This window comes from Staurois parvus, unplaced genomic scaffold (genome assembly GCF_062004578.1).
Source record: "Staurois parvus isolate SC_StPar_1 unplaced genomic scaffold, SC_StPar_1.0 ptg000230l, whole genome shotgun sequence".
Classification (NCBI taxonomy): Eukaryota; Metazoa; Chordata; class Amphibia; order Anura; family Ranidae; genus Staurois; species Staurois parvus.
Genome location: NW_028318026.1, coordinates 3,690,363 through 3,713,465, shown reverse-complemented (window position 1 = coordinate 3,713,465; position 23,103 = coordinate 3,690,363). Strand labels below are relative to the sequence as shown.

The 23,103-nt window shown below is 39.6% G+C and overlaps 1 protein-coding gene across 2 annotated transcripts in view; it reads right to left on the bottom strand.

The window, feature by feature from the left end:
• Positions 1–23,103, bottom strand: part of NBN (nibrin) — a 101,064-nt gene that overhangs the window by 61,424 nt on the left and 16,537 nt on the right. For both annotated transcript variants that reach the window (XM_089679692.1, XM_089679693.1), the window contains exons 2-5: positions 21,419–21,552; positions 19,041–19,189; positions 17,923–18,082; positions 4,945–5,048 (exon numbers count right to left, since the gene is read on the bottom strand). In XM_089679692.1, coding sequence (XP_089535818.1) covers positions 4,945–5,048; positions 17,923–18,082; positions 19,041–19,189; positions 21,419–21,552 — 547 coding nt within the window. The remainder of the gene's footprint in view (positions 1–4,944; positions 5,049–17,922; positions 18,083–19,040; positions 19,190–21,418; positions 21,553–23,103) is intronic.

Genomic DNA, 23,103 nt, shown 5'->3' with positions numbered 1-23,103 from the left:
CACAGACCTATCTGACGCAGCTCAGTTGCTGATTTTTTTGAGAGGGGTGGACGATGAAATAAATGTGACTGAAGAGCTACTTGACCTCCAAAGCCTTACGGATCAAACAAGAGGAAAAGATTTATTTGTTGCCGTTAGTTCCGCAATAGATGACATGAAACTGCTCTGGAACAAAGTTACTGGGGTTATTACTGATGGGGCACCTGCTATGGTTGGTGAAAGAAGTGGATTATCAACCCTAATCTGTAACAAGGTGATTGAAGAAGGAGGCGAAGCTATTAAACTCCATTGTATCATTCATCAGCAAGTTCTCTGTGCTAAATATCTCAAATATGATCATGTTATGAAACCGGTTGTAAAGAATATTAATTTTATTCGTGCTAAAGCTCTGTGCCACCGCCAGTTTAAACAGTTTCTACTGGACATCCAGGCTGAATATGAAGATGTTTTATATCACAACGATGTAAGATGGCTCAGTCAAGGGTCTGCACTGCAGCGTTTTTACTCTCTCAGAAAGGAAATCAAAGAATTCCTGGAAACAAAGGGGCAACCGATGCGAGAACTATCTGATCCTATTTGGCTGGCTGATTTGGGGTTTTTAATTGACATAACAAAGCATCTGAATGTACTAAACACGAGTCTTCAGGGAAAAGATGCAGTGGTAAACCAGCTTTATTCACACCTCAAGGCCTTTGAAACAAAGCTGCAACTTTTCCAAAGGCATTTGTCACAAACACAGCCCAATACCATACATTTTTCAGCATTGCAGGAAGTAATGAACAGTTTTTCACAGGACAATATCAGTGCGCAAATGAGCAGGTATGCAGCAGACATTGCATCTCTGGCTGAAGAGTTTAAACAGCGCTTTCAAGATTTTGCAGCTATTGAAAATGAGATCAGCCTTTTCTCCTCTCCATTCTCTGTTGACCCCGATGATGCTCCAGATCAGCTGCAGCTTGAGCTCACTGAGCTGCATTGTGACAGCGAGTTACGCAGTCGTCACCAACAGCTCTCTCTTGTGAACTTTTACCGCCAACTGGATAAGGGCAGGTTTCAAGAGATTCGGACATTGGCTAAGAAAATGCTGAGCTTGTTTCGCTCAACATATTTGTGTGAGAAGACATTCTCTGCTATGAACTTTAACAAGAACCGTGTGAGGACAAGACTAAGTGACTCTCATCTGCGTGACATTTTGCGCATCAAAACCACTGCCTTTGTACCTGATCTAACCGATTTGCTGCAGTCCAGATCTCAGTTTCACCCTTCACATTAGTGTAGGTAAGTTTTTTTTAAATTTATTTTCAATACATTGTGAAAACTCAGCTGTCAGTTGATCTTAATGTTATGAAATGAAAAGTATGTCGTTTGCAATTAACTTGGCATAAAATAATTTATTTGCATTTAATTGTAATGGTTCAAAGAATGTTCGGAAAAATGTTCGGCCCTCTACCATGTTCACTTCATCCAATCTGGCCCTCTTTGAAAAAAGTTTGGACACCCCTGGCCTAGATGATCTAGATCACTATGCTGTCCCATTGACTTCTGGGATTTTGGTGTCAATGGGAATCCTCTGCTTGTGGCATTGTGTTTTTTCAAACCTGGAATTCACACAATTACAGGCAGAGTTAGGCTCCGGGTTCACTAATGTTGACAAGTTGCTTTAGCTACAGAGCAGGAACTTCCACTGACGTTGCCATTGCTGTGCCAACTGGCAACAATTCTATGTACTGCTTAGTGCGATCACTGAGCAGGCGCATGAACTAGATGTGAATGCAGAGTAGCAAGCTGCACAAAATCCTGGAAGTTAAAGGGCACCAGCTTCAGATGCCCTTACATAGGATGGCTTCCAACAGATTTGTATTCTGTGGTAATCAACCTCATATTTAACCATTAGCCACCCGGCCAATAGCCGTTTGGCGGCCGGCAAAATGCTTTAGCTTTCCGGGTGGACGCCATATGGCGTCCTCCCGAGCATGCGCAGTTTGCGTGCTTGCAGAGCCGCGCAATCACACGTGTGACCAATCACAGCAGGTCACATGACAGTTGTATACAATGGATGGCTTCATTCATGCCATCCATTGTATACTAGTGTCTAGCTGTGAATGGTCACAGCGATCACATGCACATGTCATGTGTTTAGCCGTGGCCAAATCACAGCCAAGCACAAAAAAAAAAAAAAAACTCTGAATGAATCAATGTCATTCAGGTAAATGCTTGCTTATAGCAAAGTAATTCTTTGCTTTAAGCAAATTGTGTAACAAAAAAAAAAAAAATACTGATCACTTCCCCAAAGTAGTACAATGTTACTATGGTAACATTATACTACTTTGGTCATAGTGAAATATGAAAAACAAATCTTTAAAAAAAATGAAAAAAATGTAATAAAAAAATTAATAATAAATTTTTTTTTTTTTAAATTATATATGTTTTTTTTCGTGCTGTCACCAGTCAGTGTCCCTGATCACCGCCATGCCAGTTATATGATGATGCTGTACTGCACTGGTGACAGTATGTAAAAAAAATAAAATAGTGAAAATAATTTGTTTTACTTTTTTCATTTTCCGAAAAATTATGAAAAAAAAAATACAACTTCAAAAAACCCGCCATGCCTCTTATGAAGTACATCAGAGTGTCTACTTTGGAAAAATGGGTCATTTGGAGGATATCTGTACTTTTCTGACATTCTTGGACCTCAAGAAATTAGATTGGCTGTCAGTACTTCAGGATTGATCAATTTTCAGATCTATACCATAGTTTGTGAACTCTATAACTTTCCTACAAACTAAAAAATACATCCTAATTTGGGTTATTTTCACCAAAGACATGTAGTAGAATACATCTTTGCCTAAATTTATGAAGAACAATTATTTATTTGCAAACTTTTATAACAGAAACAAAGAAAAACGTGTTTTTTTTTCAAACTTTTTGTTTTTTTTTCGTTAATTTAGCAAAAAATAAAAACCCCGGCGGTGATTAAATACCACCAAAAGAAAGCTCTAGTTGTGTGAAGAAAATGATAAAATGTTAGTTTTGGTACAATGTTGTATGACCGCGCAATTGTCATTCAAAGTGTGAGAGCGCTAAAAGCCAAAAAATGGCCTGAGCAGGAAGGGGGTAAAAGTGCCCGGTATTGAAATGGTTAAACCGTAAATGCTCAATATTCTTTTGAATAGCTTATAAAGCAAAATCACTCCCTAAACTTACTGAAGATGTGTTTATTAAGACTTGTTTGGAAACTATAGCTCCTCTTTAAGGGAAAGCAGTAAAAATGCGACTCCGCAATGCCGCATGTTTTTAACACACCATCTTGCCAAACACAACTATAAATGAGCCCCTTTTGCTTCCTGGGTAGCATTAGGAATTCACCAATTGATTGTTCCAATTGCCTGTAAATGGTTAAACAATGATGACCAATAAACCCCAGTACAATATCTGGAATACAAAATGTATGTTGGTACACATATTGGAGAAGACAAAGGAATTCAAGAATATTTCCAAAATCTAAAGTGTTCCTAGTGGTACTAACTGCAGGCCTAGAGAACACTCTACATGCTTAAAACTAGCCATTAAAATACAATTAGGACATCCATCATACACTTTAAACACCTGAATAAAGGAAACCTGAACTAGTAGAAATGCAAAGACTGCCACTGCTCCTTCTAAAATTCCTGGCTGTCTCTAGCTTTCTGTAACTGATCTCAAACAACCATGCTATGCCATGCAACTTGCACACATGAATGAAAAATCCCGCCAAAAACATGTGTGGGTTCATAGATGTGTAACTAATGAATGAATCTGGTGGCTGTTACCTGTCAAAACCGAGGTTCCCACCCAGAAACTAATATTGCTATTGCCCAACTTACAAAAGCAGTGCCAGCTCCAGAGCCGTGCGTGATGATGCAGTTTCTCTTTCACAAAAGATCAAGCAATGCTTCCAGAAGGAAAAACGTCTCCATTTGTGGATGACATATTAAGCCTGACAGGCTCTCTTTAATCCTGTGTTTTATATAATCAATTGTTTCTAGTCACATGAGGGTTTTTTTACTGTGCTTCCAGGCAAAGGTGGGGTGGAAGGGGGAAACTGAACTGCAGCTCCCAAACACACTATTCTGTACAAGCCTTCCACCTTTAGAAACTACAGAGGCCAGTGCTCAGAACCAAGGCACACAATGTTAAAGTGGTTGTAAAGGCTCAAGCACACCCCCAGCCCCACCTAAAACTCACCTGAGCCCCTTCCCAATCCAGAGATGTGCAAGAGAACCTCCGCTTTCCTGGGTCTCTCTCTCCTCATTGGCTGAGATCCCTCTTGATCCAGAGATGTCCACAAGAGCCTCGGTTCTCCAGGGACTCTCACTCCTGATTGGCTGAGGCAGCAGTGGGAGCCATTGGCTCAGGCTGCTGTCAATCAGAGCCAGTGAGCCAATCAGGAAAGGGAGGGGGGCAGTGCACACAGAGCAGGTCCTCAGGAGTGAGCCTGCTCCTGTGCCACCATAGCAAGCTGCTTGCTATGTGGGGCCCTAGACAGGAGGCAGTGGCCTGCAGCGCCGGCCAGGAACCCAAAAAGAGGAGGATAGGGGCTGCTCTGTGCAAAACCACTGCACAGAGCAGATAAGTATAACATGCTTGTTATTTTTTAAAAAAGAAAAGAAAGATCCTTTAATATCACTTTAATTCTTTCACGCTCACATTCAGAGACATTGATACATTACTAAAACTAGCCGCCAAGGTATCTATCTGCACACAGTGAATGTCTGATGGAAAACTAGATCTCTGCAGCAAGTAGGCTGGGTCAGTATACATACAACATTTTCATGTTCTACTGGAGTGTTCCTTTCAAGCAAGCAGAGTGATATCTAAAAGTAGGATTCAGGAGCGGATGACCATTATCTATATCTCACCCGCAGCACAATACAATCTGCAGGTCACAGGTGCGCAGCAAAATACCTTTTAGGTTCAGGCAGTGCTTTTTTCTCTTTGATGGCTTTGATCATTTCATTAAAGTACTCAGGTTTCACAATGGACTTGCAGCAAATTAACGCACATATTGTCTGAAAAAAAATATAGAAATATAGATATAATGGACAATGTTATTTTCACAAATCAGACATGTATGAGTCACAATAATATACAGGACATAATATACAGGACAAGGCACCCTATATTTCTCAAAGAGCGAATGATGCTAAAGCTGGCCATAAATGTTTTGTTTCTATCCCTGCAACAGAAGTTGATCAAAAGGTGGGGCAGCTACACACTGATTGAAATTTGGCCAGTCGGTTGCTATGGGGCGTGGCCTAAAAATGGTGCCGATAGGGAGCGTGTGAAGAGAGCTCCGATGCACCCGCCGAGAATGTAATGAGGAGACAGTCGGTTCCGGAGGTGTGCTCCCGGGGTTGTCCGGAGCGGTCGAGCGGTGCTGGTCCGTACTCCGGAGTGACAGGGGAAGCTGGGAGACAGCTGCAAGGTGGCCACTTTGACCCCTGTGTAAGGCATGGTTGGGAAGAGGAGCACAGGAGTAGGAGGAAAGCAAAGCCATGTGTGGACCCCCTGTAGCCCACACTGAGAAGACGACAGAGAAGCAGTTGCAGACAGTCACTGCAGAAATCAAGCAGGTCAGGAGAGCAGCTGGGCAGCGGAACATGAGGAGCGGAGAAAAGTCCAGGGAATCGGACCCCTGAGAGACAGCGGGGGATAGAGGACAAATATCAGAAAACAATAGTGGAGACCAATCCAGTTCATCAATAGAAACAACGGATCTAAATCAAGGCAAATAGATCCTAAACACAGAAAGTGAGTTGGAAATAACGAATTCGGGAGGAGCAAGGAAGCAGGAACTCTGACGCCAAAAAAAAAAAAAAATAGCAGATATGTTCGCAAAATTAGAACACTCTTTAAAAAATTATATGGCAATAATACACAAGGATCTGGGGCAGGTGCTGTCCCAGATTGAAGAATCGGAAGGAAAGCTGGATAAGCAGGGTCAAATAGTAACAGAGCTCAAAAGTCAATTGGAATATATGCGACTCGAACAGAGGAGACTGTGTTATAAGATTGAAGATCAGGAGAACAGAAACAGAAGGAATAATCTGAGGATCCAGGGGCTACCGGAAGGACCCCAAGGAGAAGATCTAAGAGATGTAATGAATAAAGTATTTAATCCACTAATAGACAGACCTATAATGAAATGACTGAAAATTGACTGAGTTCACAGGATAAAGAGCCCTCCAGGTGTGATTACAGGAACCCCAAGAGACGTGATAGTATACTTCATTATTATGAGAATAAAATAAGAATATGGGAGATAATGAAAGGGATGCCAGCAATAACATTTGGAGAAGTGAATTTACAACTATATGCACATATAGCGCCTGAAACATTGGCGAGAAGAGTGTTGAAACCATTGCTGGAATAGATGCAAAAAATATTCAATATAATTGGGGATTTCCTGCATGCCTGATTGGATGGAAAGAGGGACGTTCAGCTAGATTGAGACTCCCAGAAGAACTGCAGGATTTCTGTGAGAGACTGGATACTTGTAAGTACCTGATATCCTGAGTTGGACAGAGGGAAGGAGGAAGGAAATGGGACTGGAAAAGCAGAGATGGCATTTAATTTCAAGAAAAAAGGACTACAACAGAGATGAATTAAGTAGGAAGGAAAGAAGATAGATAACACTGAGATAAAACACGTAAATAAATGTTGAAAGAAGGAGGAAAGACGATACTTGCAAGACTTTAGAGAAAAATCCTCCATTCTTTTTATATTTATAAAAGGGACTTCGTTTTCTTGCCTTTCCTTCCCTTCCCTCCTTTCCCGCCTTGTGTTGTCCCTCCCTCTGCCCCCGCTTTCCACTTCCCCTCTTTTTTTTCTCCTCTCCTGCTGGACTGCTACTATCTTGTACTTAAACTGAAGGGAGGGGAAATTCAGGCGGGGGATGGGACAGGGGGGATGGGATGGGGGGGGGGGTAGTTAGTGTAATGTAAAGGTATGAGAAGAAAGATTAATTAATGGCGGGGGGACAGGGAGGTCTAACACGCTTAGAAACTCACTCATCATGAAGGGTGTGGTTAGAACCACAACAGATCCAAGTACTGGATAAGACCTATGAGTTGGGTGGGGGATGGGGAGGGAGGAGGGAGAAGGGGGCAGGTTTAGGGGGGTGGGAAAGAGAGAAAAGGTTATTTTGAAAATTTCTCAGAGTCCTAATATTGTTGTATAATATCCTTCCCTATATATGGTTCAAATGCAAAAAGGGATTGTTGCAAAATGATGTTAGATAAGAATGTAATGATCTATAATGTAAAGGGGCTGAATTCTCCGGTAAAAGATATAAGATTACTAATGAAATATGGCAGTGCTCCATCGATGTGGTATTCCTACAAGAGACACATATATCTCGTGATACAACAATCAGGTTACAATCAAGATATTACCTGACCTGGTTTTATGCAGACTCGCCTACAAAACGAGCTAAAGGGGTAGCGATTGGGATGTGAAAAGATGTAAGATTTACCATAGAAGATAGGTTGGTTGACCCAGAGGTTCGGTATTTGTTTCTGAATGGAAAATTAAATGGTATGAAATGTACGCTAGCAAATATTTATTGTCCAAATAAGAATGCAATGGGCTTTTTAGAGGGTCTACTAAGGAAATTGATGGATTTTAAGAAAGGAAAACTGATTGTGGCTGGGGATTTCAATCTCTGCATGGATTTCCAGCTGGATACTTTGTCTCATGTTCAGAAAGAGGGAAGTATATATTTAAAATCTCTGAAAAGGAGGTAACATCAATGTCAATTGATAGATGCATGGAGGATTAAGCACCCAAGGGAAAGGGATTATATATTCTATTCCTCTGCACATGCAACATACTCTAGACTGGACTACATGTTGATAGAATATAGATTACTGGAGTCACTAATTAAATCCAGGATTGAAATTACAACTCTTTCAGACCATGTACCAGTCACAATGAGGTTGAAAATCGAAGGAGGTTTAAAAAGTCTAAACACATGAAAGTTAAATGATACATTATTGCAGGATCTGGAAATCGATGGAAGAATAAAAAAAGAAATAGAAAAATATTTTCAACTGAATGAAACCGAAGATGTCTCAGTGGTCACGATTTGGGAAGCCCATAAAGCATATATAAGGGGCATTCTGATTGCGATAGGAGCAGAAAAAAAAAAGAAACGCACAGAAAAGATGAGAATACTAATAGAGGAATTATATAAATTAGAACAAGAACATAAGAGAAGAACAAAAATAGAAGTACAACATAAGATAATTTTAAAAAGAGACAAGTTGAATGATCTAATGGAGCAAGAGACAAAAAGGATTTTCAATATGGTGGCAAAGGAAAGATATATGTGGGAGCAACAGACCAGAAAAATACATGGCAAAAATTAAGAAAAAAGAAATCAGTAAATTATATAGAGAAGATTAGAAATAAAACAGGAGAGATAGTACAATGAAGTAAAATGATTGTTACCGTATTGAAAAAATATCATAGCTCGCTGTATGCAGTTAATAATAAGGATCAAAAGGTTCTGATAGGAGAAAGAAATGTGAAAATTCAGACATACTTAAAAACAGTTGAATTACCCAGAGTAGAGGAGGAAAGACTGGCAAATGTTAGAAAATCCAATTTCACAAGAGGAAATACTAGCAGCAATAAAGAGCACAGTGGCAGGGAAAAGCCTGGGACCGGATGGATATACAGTAAGATATTATAAGAAATTTAAAGAACAGCTAGTGCCTAAAATGTGTGTACATATGAATGCTCTAGGAGCAGGTACAGAAATGAGGAAGGAGTCAGTATTAGCACATATTACGATAATACCCAAAGAAGGAAAAGATATATCTCAATGTACCAGCTACAGGCCAATATCATTACTAAATATGGATACGAAATTATATGTGAAGGTCATTGCTAGTAGGATGAAAGACCTAATGACAGAATGGGTACACCTTGATCAGGTTGGGTTTATAACCGGGAAGAGAAGGAAGGGATAATGGTCTGAGATCACTATGCCTTCTGCAAAAGAGTAGGAAGGAGAGGTTACCAGTGGTATTCCTGTCGATAGACGCAGAAAGTGTTGAACAGTGTAAATTGGGGATTTATGATAAGTACTTTCAAAATATTAGGACCTAAAATGACGCGATGGATAAAAATCTATATAACCACCCCTCTGCAGCTGTGAAGATTAATGGTACATTATCACATTTACAATGTATAATGGGACAAGGCAGGGGTGTCCATTGTCACCCCTCCTGTTTATACTATCTTTAGAGCCTGTTAGCTACTATACGAAATAGTGTAGATATAAAGAGATCCAAAAATTGGAGATATGGAGCACAAGGTGGCTGTGTACACAGAAGATATATTATTTTATGTGGTAAATCCTGAATTGACACTACCAAATTTAATGACAGCATTAAAACAGTATGGAGAGCTGTCAAACTTTAAGATTAACCTTTTGAAGTCAGAGATATTGAATATTAACCTACTAAAGAGAGAAAGACATGTGATTCAAGGAAATTTCCCTTTTATATGGTGGAATAAAGAACTAAACTATTTAGAAGTTAACATCGTCATTGAAGGGAATATACCACGCAAGTTACATCCCGTTAATAATTGAGATAAAAGGGGAATTGAGTAAAATGTCAAGAGGATCACTTTCCTGGATAGGCCAAATAAATATGGTTAAGATGGTGATATAACCTAAAACTTTACATAAGTTTCAAATGTTGCCAATTTATCTGCCATATATTTTGTGGCACTGAAAAGAATAATAATGAGATATAAATGGGCAAATAAAAAACCAAGGGTAAAACAGGAGATCCTAAGTAAAGATAACAAAGAAGGGGATTTAAATATGCCAGATTTTAAAAGAAACTATTTTGCTGTAGTTTTATCATGAATAATGGATTGGGGATATAATGAGCATAGGAAAAGTTGGGTAAAGATTGAAAAAACAGAGTAAAGTGCAATTAGATAAAATTATTTGGATTCCACAACAATATGTATGTTCGTAGAAAACACTAGCACTTTGACACAAAATGTCAGTAGGATATGGGACTTAATTTATAAAAAAAATGGGGTGGGAATATAATTCACCAATGATACCATTAGTAGGAACAAATTATTTTACACAGAGAAAGAGTATTATTTCAGGGAAGTGGATAAAAGATAAGAATGTATGTTTAAAAGATATTATAAAATGGGGAGAAATATGCACTTTACAAGAGCTGGAACATAAAAAGAATATGTTTTTTTTTTTTGATAGATGAATGGCGGTATTATCAACTGAAACATTTCCTCATAAATATCACTCAGAGAACTCTTCACTCTGTTGGAGAGATTGTGGGACAAAGGGCACACTGATACATATATGGTGGGAATGCCCCAAAATACAAATATTCTGGCAGATGATATTACAGCAAATATCAGAAATAACAAGAGAAAACATAATAATGGACCTATGGATGTGTCTGTTTCATACCAATCTCACAGTGAAACACTATAAAAATAGGATTGTGTTTCATTTATTTAATGTGGCAAAAGGACTGATCACTACATTTTGGAAGTCTCAAGAAATTCCTAAAGTTAAAGACTGGATAAAGAGAGTAGAATACATCTACAGGAGGGAGGAGCTCTACCATAGTGAAGATAAAACGGAGAAGTTCATGAAAAGGTGGTGCGAATTAAGGATCACATGGAGATTCGCTGAACTGATGGAATAAGAGGGTTAAGAGAATAAGGAGAGGGAGGAATGAGGAGAAAAGAGGTTACAGTAATTAGGGAGCATTTGTGAAATAAGAAGAAAATGGGAAGGGGGGAAACAAGGGTGGTGGGGGGAAAGTAAATAAAATTTGTTATGAATATTAGTTGATTTGTGTTAGTAATGTAACGGTATATGTATAATGTACTTAACAATAAAAAAAATATAATTTAAAAAAATTCTCTGCCAAATTTCTTTCAGTGTATGGCCAGCTTAAAGAGTAACTCCACTTTTGCTGAGAAAAAAAAACATTCACCTCTGGGTGATTTGTGTACATTGCAGAGATTTTACCAAACGTTGCAAATTCCTACCTTTTGTTATTGTGAAGAGACAGCAATTTGTTTGTCTGTGTCCATTTGCAGAGTCAATCTGTATGGGAGTGATTTCATAATTATCATCAATTGGCTGCTGCACCTACAGGGCTCTAATAAGGAAGACTGCATTCCTTTAGACGTGGTTTCCCTTCTGGAGTATTGCACCAAAAAGGATATTTTTGCAGCAGGGGATGCCCACAATCTAACTTGTATCTTAGTACAGACTTCTGAAAAATCAGTCAGCCAATCACACAAACAGAAAATGACATTTCAAGGGATGTTCTGTACACCATCTGTGTACAGAACGTCCTTAAGCTATCATATTGCATTTCATTTTACAGAAAATTTCAGTTCTGCATATTGAAAAGGAATGGTAATTTTTAAAAACATTAATTCAATTACAATATGACTTGTGTCACAATTGTATATGCTATATTTTTTTTTTTTGCCATTTTTTTCCACAAAAGTGGAGTTACCCTTTAAGTAAAAGAAGGAAAATTTTCCAGTGAATGGATAGGTTGTTTTCTCATAACTATGAGTTTTGCCCAGTGCTGACCAAAATAAGGGTAGTACAAATTTATAAGCACAAGGTAATCTTATGGACGCTCAGGTCGTCTGCACTGGGAACAATACAACACTCCCAGGCAACAAGTCAGAACACTCTAGCTCTTCAGGATGCAAACAAAATTTTGGAGCAGATACAAGTTCTAGTAGTATAAAGTGGTACTCATACACTGAAAAGGCGGAGATAGTTTTACATACACTGACCAAAGCTTAAGACATTCAAAATGAATCAACTCTACTGTTGAAGGGGTTAAATAATGCATTATTCCAGTCTAAATAAAGCTCCCATTTGTTTGCATGTGGAAACTGATCACCTTTGTTATATGGAGTATAATTTGGCTGCCATTTCTCCTGTCAATTTCAGTTTTGGGGCCAACAACACAGATTGCCACACTAGTGAAGACCAATTCCTACTAGTGTTGTTGGCCCCATAATCTCTTTCCCTGTGCTGGTGACGCATACAAGTTGAATATTTTCACATGAATGAGGGTACAAAAGCATATTTCCTATACAGCTTCTCTTAGCCTCACTGGCGTTCTGTTTCAATGGAAACCCACATCCCAGCAGGAATAAGTCACTCAGAGCTGCTTGGTGGTAGGCCCATCTGGCTGGAAAGTAGGATGACTTGTATTAAACTATCTTTAATATTTAATTAAATGCAATTAGCATATAGTTCAATAAACCGGCCTGTTTGTTTACTGTAAGGCTTTACAACTACTTCAAAGTCCTCACATGACTGCCTTCACTTTTTCGGGATAACAAGTGCACTTTAATTTTAAAAGCATCCTCGGATATTGAAATCAGGGAAATATCATCCATGCAAAATAATAGCAAATGGGAGGAAGTGTGCTATCATTATACATATTAGCAAGTATAAACAAATCTAAAAACCATTTCAAGCCTCAGAGCATCCAGACATGACAGCAGCTATTTGTGTTCCAGCTGCCCTCAATATGTGAATCAGGTCAGAGATTGAATTTCAGATGGGGACCTGCTCATTATTTGGTGTGAAATATCCTAGGCTCAGCTGGGAAGGGAAATGTCAACAGAGGAAACATATTACAACAAAAAACAGTAGCTAACATCCGGTCAGGAAAATGCAATATGTGGCCATGTACCATGCATGCCTATCTGTGCCATTGTATGAACAAACGTCATGCTTGGACAAAGCTTTATTTAACCCTTCCATTGCCACACCAAATCCACCCATTTTAATTTTGGAGGATTTTAATAGCCAAGAAATGTATGCACTTGTCCTTCATCTTTATTGTAGCCTTTTGATTCTTTACTCTAGAACATTCCTTCAGTGTTAATTAAAAAGAAACATCAAAGCTGCATTGTTAACTTGTTATTAAATTATTGCCTGCAGGCATAGCTTGGCTAACAATGATGAAATTTCAGTGGAATTCAGAATTCACTTACTATACACACTCTATATATAGATCCATGCTATGCTGGAAACCCAACAGAAGGAAAAAACATGTATTATTCAGAAAAGTTCTGGATGAGGAGCCATGCACATTGAAATGTAGACTGGCATTACAGTTAAAAAAAAAAAAAAAGTTTGCAACCAGTAAACTTGAAACACCCAATATGTATGCTGGTCCTTATTCTATGATGTACAAAGGAGGAAGATGACAGCTTGGAAAAAAAAGTTGTCAATTATAGTACCTATATGTCTGTGATAGGTTATATGCTGTTATATAATATAAACTCAGTGTGAGTGAAGCCATTTTTATATTTTTATAGTAAATATTCCAAATCAGGAACCCCTGTAATGCTGCCATAAACAGGTTAATCCTGGGTCACTCTAAAACAGAAAGGCAGTCTTCTACTGTAGTAAATAAAATGACCACTAACAATCAAAAGGGGGACATATTAAAGGATAAGTTCACCTTAATATTTTTTGTGGGTAAAAAAAATTTGCATTTTTTGGCTCCTGCAGACTCTCTGCCCATACCTCATACAGGCAGGCAGTTACTTGAGAGTAGGAAGAACCAATGGACTATGAGAGCACTCACCAGCATCCTTGCAGTTTATTGAGAAATTCAAGGCGTCAGCCGCAGCGGCTGATGGTACTTGTAGACTTTCAATCACAGGAAACTGTGAATGAATGATGCAGCTGTTTCAAATTGTGACAAGGGGCGAGTAGGAAGAACTAAAGGACTATGAGAGCACTCACACCAGCACCCTCGCAGTTCATTGAGAACTACACGCCATCAACCACAACTGCTGAGGGTACTTGTAGGCATTCATCCACAGGAAACAGGGCCCACATAACAGGGTGACAGGGTATGCGGGGTGAAGATCCCCTGCCAGCTGGGGGGGAGAAGAGGAAGGGGGGAGAGAAGAGGAAGGGGGGAGAGAAGAGGAAGGGGGGAGAGAAGAGGAAGGGGGGAGAGAAGAGGAAGGGGGCGAGAGAAGAGGAAGGGGGCGAGAGAAGAGGAAGGGGGCGAGAGAAGAGGAAGGGGGCGAGAGAAGAGGAAGGGGGCGAGAGAAGAGGAAGGGGGCGAGAGAAGAGGAAGGGGGCGAGAGAAGAGGAAGGGGGGAGAGAAGAGGAAGGGGCGAGAGAAGAGGAAGGGGCGAGAGAAGAGGAAGGGGCGAGAGAAGAGGAAGGGGCGAGAGAAGAGGAAGGGGCGAGAGAAGAGGAAGGGGCGAGAGAAGAGGAAGGGGGGAGAGAAGAGGAAGGGGGGAGAGAAGAGGAAAGGGGGAGAGAAGAGGAAAGGGGGAGAGAAGAGGAAGGGGGGAGAGAAGAGGAAGGGGGGAGAGAAGAGGAAGGGGGGAGAGAAGAGGAAGGGGGGAGAAAAGAGGAAGGGGGGAGAGAAGAGGAAGGGGGGAGAGAAGAGGAAGGGGGGAGAGAAAAGGAAGGGGGGAGAGAAGAGGAAGGGGGGAGAGAAGAGGAAGGGGGGAAAGAAGAGGAAGGGGGGAGAGAAGAGGAGGGGGGGAGAGAAGAGGAGGGGGGGTTGCAGCAGCATCTGTTGGAACATAAAAACTGGCGGAACATGTAATATGTTTCAAAAGGTGTACTTATCCTTTAAAATAGAATTCAGTAACCAGGCACTCATCTAGCAGGAACCACAGAAAAAATTCAGTGACGAACGTAAATTGTTTAGAAGCATTGGCAATCTGCCTTATGGGATGGGATCAGTTTTGAACACTGAGCCTGGGTTCACACTGATACAGTACGGAATTTGCAGCGTTTTCTGTGCGAATTCTGCACCGCATCAGAATTGCACCCTGTTCATGCGAACCGCTGCGGGTGTGTATGTTAAGTTAACACCACCCCGAAATCGGTTCGCAAAGCCGATGTGCAGAATCGGATTGCATAGGTGTGAATAACCATGCGATCCGATTCTAGTGCAGACCCAAAAAAGGGTCCTGCACCTTTTTGGTGCGGGTGCGGTGAGATTAGAGCCATACAAAAACGTATAGCTCCAATCGCACCACACACAATTCGCATTGTGATTTGCACAGGAATGCGGTGCGGTTTCTGTGCGATTCACATGCGATGTACCGAGCTGCATTTATGTGAACCCGGGCTAAAACATCAAAGAGACCGTCTCCAACATAGAAAAATACAAAGCACAAAAAAATAAATTATTGTAAATGTTTGCTTGCAGTGTTTTTCCTTTTGATAAATTGTGCTTATTCATTTGCAATGTGCCACTGAACGTGGTAGAAAATTTTATAACTTTAGAAATAATTCCCTAGCATAGAACATCATAGCCCTCTCCTCTTCTAGGAGTGTTTATTTACTCTCTGTGCTTGCCAGGCTATTCCACTCTCACCTCCATATATACAGTTGTGTTCAAAATAATAGCAGTGTGTTGAAAAAAGTGAATAGAGCTTAAAATCCTTCTAATAGCTTTTATTTCCATACACACAAATGCATTGGGGACACTACACATTCTATTCCAAATCAAAACATGAAGAAAAATATATCATATTTGTGTTGTTCCTCTAACAAAATGGAAGAAAAGTGAATATTAGACTGTTCAAAAAAATAGCAGTGTTTGTATTCTTCTTTACAAACTCAAACATTCACTATATAAACTGAAAAATGTTTGAAGATTTTGCTTTCCTTTGAATCACTTAATATTTAGTTGTATAAGCACTGTTTCTGAGAACTGCTGTACATCTGTGTTGCATGGAGTCAACCAACTTCTGGCACCTGTGAACAGGTATTCCAGCCCAGGATGATTGGATGACATTCCACAGTTCTTCTCTATTTCTTGGTTTTGCCTCAGAAACTGCATTTTTGATGTCACCCCACAAGTTTTCTATTGGATTAAGATCCGGGGATTGGGCTGGCCACTCCATAACGCCAATCTTGTTGGTCTGGAACCAAGATGTTGCACGTTTACTGGTGTGTTTGGGATTGTTGTCTTGTTGGAACACTCTTTTCAAGGGCATTTCCTCTTCAGCATAAGGTAGCATGACCTCTTCAAGTATTCTGATGTATTCAACCTGATCCATGATCCCTAGTATGCGATAAATAGGCCCAACACCGTAGTATGAGAAACATCCCCATATCATGATGCTTGCGCAACCATGCTTCACTGTCTTCAAAGTGTACTGTGGCTTGAATTCAGTGTTTGGGGGTCGTCTGACAAACTGTCTCCGGTCACTAGACCCAAAAAGAACAATCTTACTTTCATCAGTCCACAAAATGTTGCTCTTTAGGCCAGTCAATGTGTTCTTTAGCAAATTTTAACCTCTTCAGCACGTCTTTTTTTCAACAGTGGGCCTTTGCGGGGGCTTCTTGTAGATAGCTTGGCTTCACATAGGCGTCTTCTAAATGTAACAGTACTCACGGGTAACTTTAGACCTTTGATCTTCCTGGAGCGGATTGTTGGCTGAGTCCTTGCCATTTTGGCTATTCTTCTATCCATTCGAATTGGTAGTTTTTCGCTTTCTTCCACGTCTTTCAGGTTTTGGCTGCCATTTTAAAACATTTGCGATCATTTTAGCTGAGCAGCCTATCATTTTCTGCACTTCTTTATATGTTTTCCCCTCTCCAATCAACTTTTTAATCAAGGTACGCTGTTCTTCTGAACAATGTCTGGAACTACCCATTTTCCTCTGAATTTCAGAGAGAAATGCACTGTAACCAGCATGTACAACATTTGCTTCCTTCCTTCCTTAAATAAGGGCAATAATTGCCACCTATTTTTCAAAGAATGAATGACCTCACTAATAGAACTCCACACTGCTATTATTTTGAACATGACCCTTTCAATTCGTGATTCAATTACACAGAATCAGCAGCATGCATGTCATGACTGTTGGGTCTGTTGGATTTCTATTACTCTACTACACCTGCTAGTAAATTATTTGCCATGTAGAAATATCATTTCTACCAAAAACAGTGACTGATCAGGTTAGTGATGTCTGACTGCTATTATTTTGAACACAACTGTACCTGTTTATGTAACTACTGGTGGAAGAGCGAAGAGGAATACTATAGTGACAGTTCTGAGTCTGCTGGCCTGCTGATATCACATCCAAGATGGCAGCAGCAGTCTCATGGCTTTTGGATGACTAAACAGGGGAGTCCTTTACCAGTAAATACTACTCCTAAAATACATTAAATGCAATTATAATCTTACAGTGCAAATATAATCTTACAGGATTTTTTTTTTGTAATGCAAGCAATGGTCTTGCAACAGGGTCTTTTTAAAAACAGCAGATCGGTCAAACCAATAAATGATAAATTGCAGGTTTGTTTCTCTGGGCTACAGCACTTTGCACAAGGTTTTGACTCACACAGGATTTCATCATTCTTCAGTTTAAATGCTCTCACATAACTTTGAAAGGCTCTGATGCCAACATGAAGATTTTAGCTTTCAATGGTAATGTCAATTTGTGGGTAGTTTTGGGGTCCCATTTAAAAACATATAGCAAGATGTTGCAGTCTAGTGCTTTGAAAGCAGAAGCCACACTGACCTATCCTATGAGGACACGCTTTCTCGACTCTGACTTCCTTCAAGCGCGCCAAAATTCCCCCCTGCATTGGGATTTGTCTTAGGTGGGATGTGTGGGAGTGCCCACCAGACAGTAATTACTATTCTAAAAGTAAAGTGTAATGGTGAGAGAAACATAGTCGCTGCCAGTGCTGACTTCCTGCTTGCTACTTGCCTGCCATTATATACAAACAACAAAGCTGGTCCGGTCACCTCAAGTGATAAATGAGAAGCAGCACCTGGCAGTGAAAAGGATAAAGCGGTCTACAGCAATTTCATTCATAACTGCAATACACACCTTGATAGTCACTTTAACAGAGGTCATAACCAGATGTGTACAGTTCTCTGTCCAGTTGTTCACAATATGGCCTCCAAGTAACTGCAGTGCTTGGTTTAAAGAACTCTTCTCTGAGATGCTTAAACAGGATGAACAAGTCACCAAAGGTTCATATACCACTCTGGATGAGAGGGGAAAAAAAAAAATGAGAGAATTACATGAAATGACATCAATTCTGAAGACAAGTCATGGATAGATCAACTACACAAATTGCTTTATTGATAAACAGAACACTACAAAGAGAGTGGATCCTCCTTCTTGCTGACCCCGAAGCGATCTGTACAATTTAATATCAGAGGTCTCCCTTAAGTAAGTAGGAGGTATTGAATGCATTACTGCCATACTGCTTCAGTTAAGTATTACTGAGATGTAAGAGATGTACAGTAGATGAGACCACTGAAACTCTGCAGGTAGTCTATTCCTCCTGGGAAGTTATACTCACAAATTAGCTCTCTTCGCTCCATCAAAGCCCTTTGTCTAATGGAGCAAGGCTTCCAGTTATGATGGAGCATTTGATCTTCCCATGTGACAGTGCGTTGACTAGAGGGAAATCGCCAGTCCTGAACACTGTCACATGAGAAGAAGCAGCGACAACCTCCACCTGAGTAAGCTCCAAGGTAGACTCATATAGCAGAAACACAGTGAAGGTGTGTAGCTCAATAAACAGCTTTCTATGAGGACTACGGGCAGAAATTCTCAAGTTACTCTGAAAGGGCTAAATGACAGTGTCTCTTTAAATAAATCTTTAATTTAAGTCATTATTCTCAACAATGCTGAAAAAAAGACATTTCGATACATAACATAAACCTATAAACAAAACTTGCTGAAAGAAACCATTGCTGAAAATGCTACTTTCCTGGCTGTCATGCTGATTCTCTGGCGTTAGTACTTCTATTTCATTTGTTGCATGCTGGTTCTGAATCAGAAGTTTAAAAATATTGATGTCAGAGATATCCAGATAACCTGCATTTTCAAGAGCATATCAGCAACTGTAGCCTACATATTTATTTCAGGATGGGTTTACTTTGTTTTTGGTAGGCCCTACTTTGAAGTGACATACAAAGTTAATAATGACTTACCTGAACTTGCTATTGTATACCCCAAATGTAATCTTATCTCCTGATTTCAAATTCCTGGATGTAGCACTCTCCATCTTTTCACCATTAACAAAGGTACCATACTTTGAAGACTCTTTAACAGACAGGACAGGAATGATATCTGGATGGCCCTGTATACCAAAAAAAAAAAGTTAGAGAAGAACTCCAGCCAAAAAAAAAAACAAAATACAAAATGAATAGCCCATTAAAAGATACAATAATAAAAACAGCTTTTCATGCAAAATGCAAATCCAGAGCTTTACCCTGCAGTATTTTTTCTGTCGCTAGAAATCCTCAATTTGACATCCAGCATAATTCAACCCACATCTCTCTGTCACCCTACACTCTCCTTCTATCAGCATGCTTTACTTCAGCACATAACTGACTAGCTACTTGTACTGGTTTTTGCGAAGACTGCAAAGGTTGATATCAGGTCAAATTCTGGGGCTTACATTGCTCACATTTTATGATGTATGAATGATGACAGAGCTGCATTAATCTGTCTTTTTATGATGCTAAAGAGATTTTAATAGGGAAATTTCCCTCTTAGGCACATACAACCAGCTAAACCAACATGAACTGAGAAGGAAATAAGTGGCTGTAGTACAGATTTAAAGCAGAATTAAACTCCACTACTTTTTTTTTTTTTTTTTTAAATGAGCCTCTGGGAGCTTTCTGCCATAATGTACTACTGTGCACCGCATATTAGCACATTATGGCAGATTTACAATGATCTCTACTGTCATGGTCAGGTTCATGCTTTCCAACCATCTGAATGGCCGCCGCCATGATGACATCACTCTCATATATCCACACAGGTGTCACATCCACTGACACGCAGGGAGATGCATTTATGACAGCATTGTTTTTGGAGTTCAATTCAATATTTGCTGCAAAACCATCACAGAGCAGGTAAGTATAACGTTTATTATTTTTTTTTAAACTCAAAGGTTTACAATTACTTTGAGGGCTCTGTGAAGGGAAGATCAGCATCAGAACCCAGAAAAGCTGGAGGCTGATTGACTGAAGGTAATATAAGGCATTACAATTACATTTAAAGTAAAAGCTTACCAGTATTGTGCATTATATTTAAAATGAGTATATCCCATGAAAAAAAAGTCTTAGCCTTTAGTGCTGCTTCAATATAAAAATATTTATATCACCCCTCCACCTTTCATATAGCTTCATGTCTGACTCCCAGTTAAAGTACGCTGTATATCCTACTTCTGAGCATATGATCTATCTATGATAATATATATATTCACTGTTTCATGGTATAGACTAAGCCCTTATAGTAGTGATTATCTGCTCTTCTTGTACTATAAAGGGCTCATTTTTGTTTTTTAACCCCATCATGACAGCATGCTGCTGTTGCATGCTCGCCATACATGTATCAATTTTCATACGAGAATATTTGCATGAATATTCGTATGAAAAATCTTTGCACATTCGGTGAATGGACTAACATTGTTCGAAAATGTCACTTGCTTCTACCATTCAATTTTAGAATGAATGTTTATTGTGAATGAAAACCACATACACTGTCTGAAAATTCATTTGATTAAGAAACGTTTTCTATTCTGCACCTTCAAATTTTTCCGTCACTGTGGTAGAAAATGAACATCGATTTGACCCCAATAATGATTAGAAAATTGAATGAACGGTCTTAAAATTTAAATTTTCATAGGAAAAATTGATTTGTGTATGGCCAGTACAAGGGACAGCAGGTGTAGGTAGCTTGAATCCAGCCACCTGCCTAGGACAAGGGACTCTGTCATGCATAATAATATATTACAATTATGTCTTAAAATCTGCAAAACAGTGTTTTTAGGTCTTTTTAATTTGTTTTTTCTTCATAAAAATTTTGACCTCTGAGTTTGATGTACCTCTAATAGAATGTCTATCTCTTCTGTCTGTTATTCTCAGAGTGGATTAAATATTTTGTTCCTTAACCATATAGCTGTTTATATTGACCACTAGGGGCAGACTGACCATTCGAGCACTCAGGCATTGCCCGAGGGCCCGGGGTCAGTAGGGGGCCCCATGAGATACCCCTGGTACCTTTTATAGGCTTTTTTGGAGGTGGTTTGAGTGTGGGCAAGGACACAGGGGCCCCATGATCGCCTATTGCCCGGGGGCCCCATGAGTTTTCAGTCCGCCCCTGTTGACCACTGCATAGATATATTCAAGAATTTGCTTTTTTTTAAATTTACATATTGACTAAATTATATTCCAAACTTTTGAGGTTTTTATTTGATTATTCGACTAATAGGTGAACTAATCGATTATGAAAATAATTGTTAGTTGCAGCTTAAGGTCTAACACTGATTTGTTAGTGTTCTTTCCTCCTTAGAACTCACCAGACTGGAGAGGGGGTGGTTGACAGAGAACGTTGCATGAGATCTGCTGATAGATTGATCATCTTCGATTAATATTGAACAGTTCTTACGTCCCACTACATAATCAGTACCACTGAGAAAGTGATAAAGCTGTCCTGGGGAGGAGAAGACAACGGATTACAGTCAAAATGTAAAATACTGGGCTTTACAACAACGTGTACCAATCTAGTATTATTTATTACAGGTATTTATAAGATATATTGTACATTCACTTCTGTCTCTGCCCTCACAGATCTTAGGCCCCATGTAACGGGACACTTCTGAATGATGGAAACCGACAGCTGGAAAACGTAGGTTAAAAAAAGTCTGTTTAGCCATGTTTGCATAAGGTGTTTATGCACGTTTATGTGCGTTTGCGTATAGAAGCATTTTTTAAAGATAAGCACAAGAGAACCTCCCAAATGCCCAGAATGCACTGAAAATTGGCAAATTATTAACTATTTCAGACTGTTTCAGAGAAATACAGAGAGTAGAAGCAGAGAAAGCAGCATGTGTTGAGATTAGCTTGGTGTGAGTTGCTTATTAACATTTCTTTTGTTTCCAAGGGTGGGAAGGTGTCTGGTGGAGGGAGTCATTAAGGTCACCTGGCAGGGGGTCTTCATGAGAAATTTGAAGTGTGAATGATCAATAACATATTTTTTGTTTCCAAGGGTGGGAGAGGTCTTAGGTGTGAATTGATTATTACAATGTGTGACAAGCTTGATAAGAACATCCTGTGTTCAGTGTATTGTCCATCTGAGTACCTTGAAAACGCTTTGCATGCATTTTTCATGATGAAAAAAGGCTCTGGACAACATCGGGAACTGGAAGAGTTAAAAAAAAATTTAAAACGCAAATGCTTATAAACGCGTTGTGCCACGTTTACAAGAGTTTTGCGTTTGAAACGCTGATAAAATCGACTGCTGAGCACAAGTTTTCTGTGTTAAAAAAAACGACTGTAAACTCAAATGCCTGTAAACGAAGATGTGTACATGGACACATAGGAGAACATTAGGGAGAGTTCAGGGGCTGCTGAAAAAACGCTGAACAGCTCCTGCAGTGTACATGAGCCCTTACAATCTAAGGTTCCCCATCTCACATGCATACATATATACACACATGCCAGTGTCAATCTGGAAATGAGCCAGTTAACAGCATATCTTTGGAGTACTGCCTGCATTGCACTACAGTCTGAACTGAAAAATGACACTAGATGAAATTTTTTTTAATGTAATTGGTTGCTCTGGGGTGATTCAATTGGTTTCTATTTGATAATCTGCTTTTTACTGACATTTATGGGAGCTGTTCAAAACAACAAAATCCTCTAGTAAACAGTAAAGGTGACAGAAAGGGGCTTTAACGGGGATGGCAGAACTGACAGACCAATGATGTCTCCCCCTTCCTAATGAAGCGATAGGTTGATCGATTTGGTTTAGCCCACATAATTCCTTTACGGAGAGGCAGACTCATCAGTCGTATATAAAGAAAGAAACAGACATTCAATATACATCTGCCTTCAAGTTGATTCTAAAAACAGCAGCCATTACTCTACAGGCTGTCTAAAGATATAATAGCATTAAGGAAGATTACCAGCAAAGTACCACTTACACTTAAACTGGCTGACAGATCATAATGTCTGACAACGCCAATACAGATAATCTAAGGAA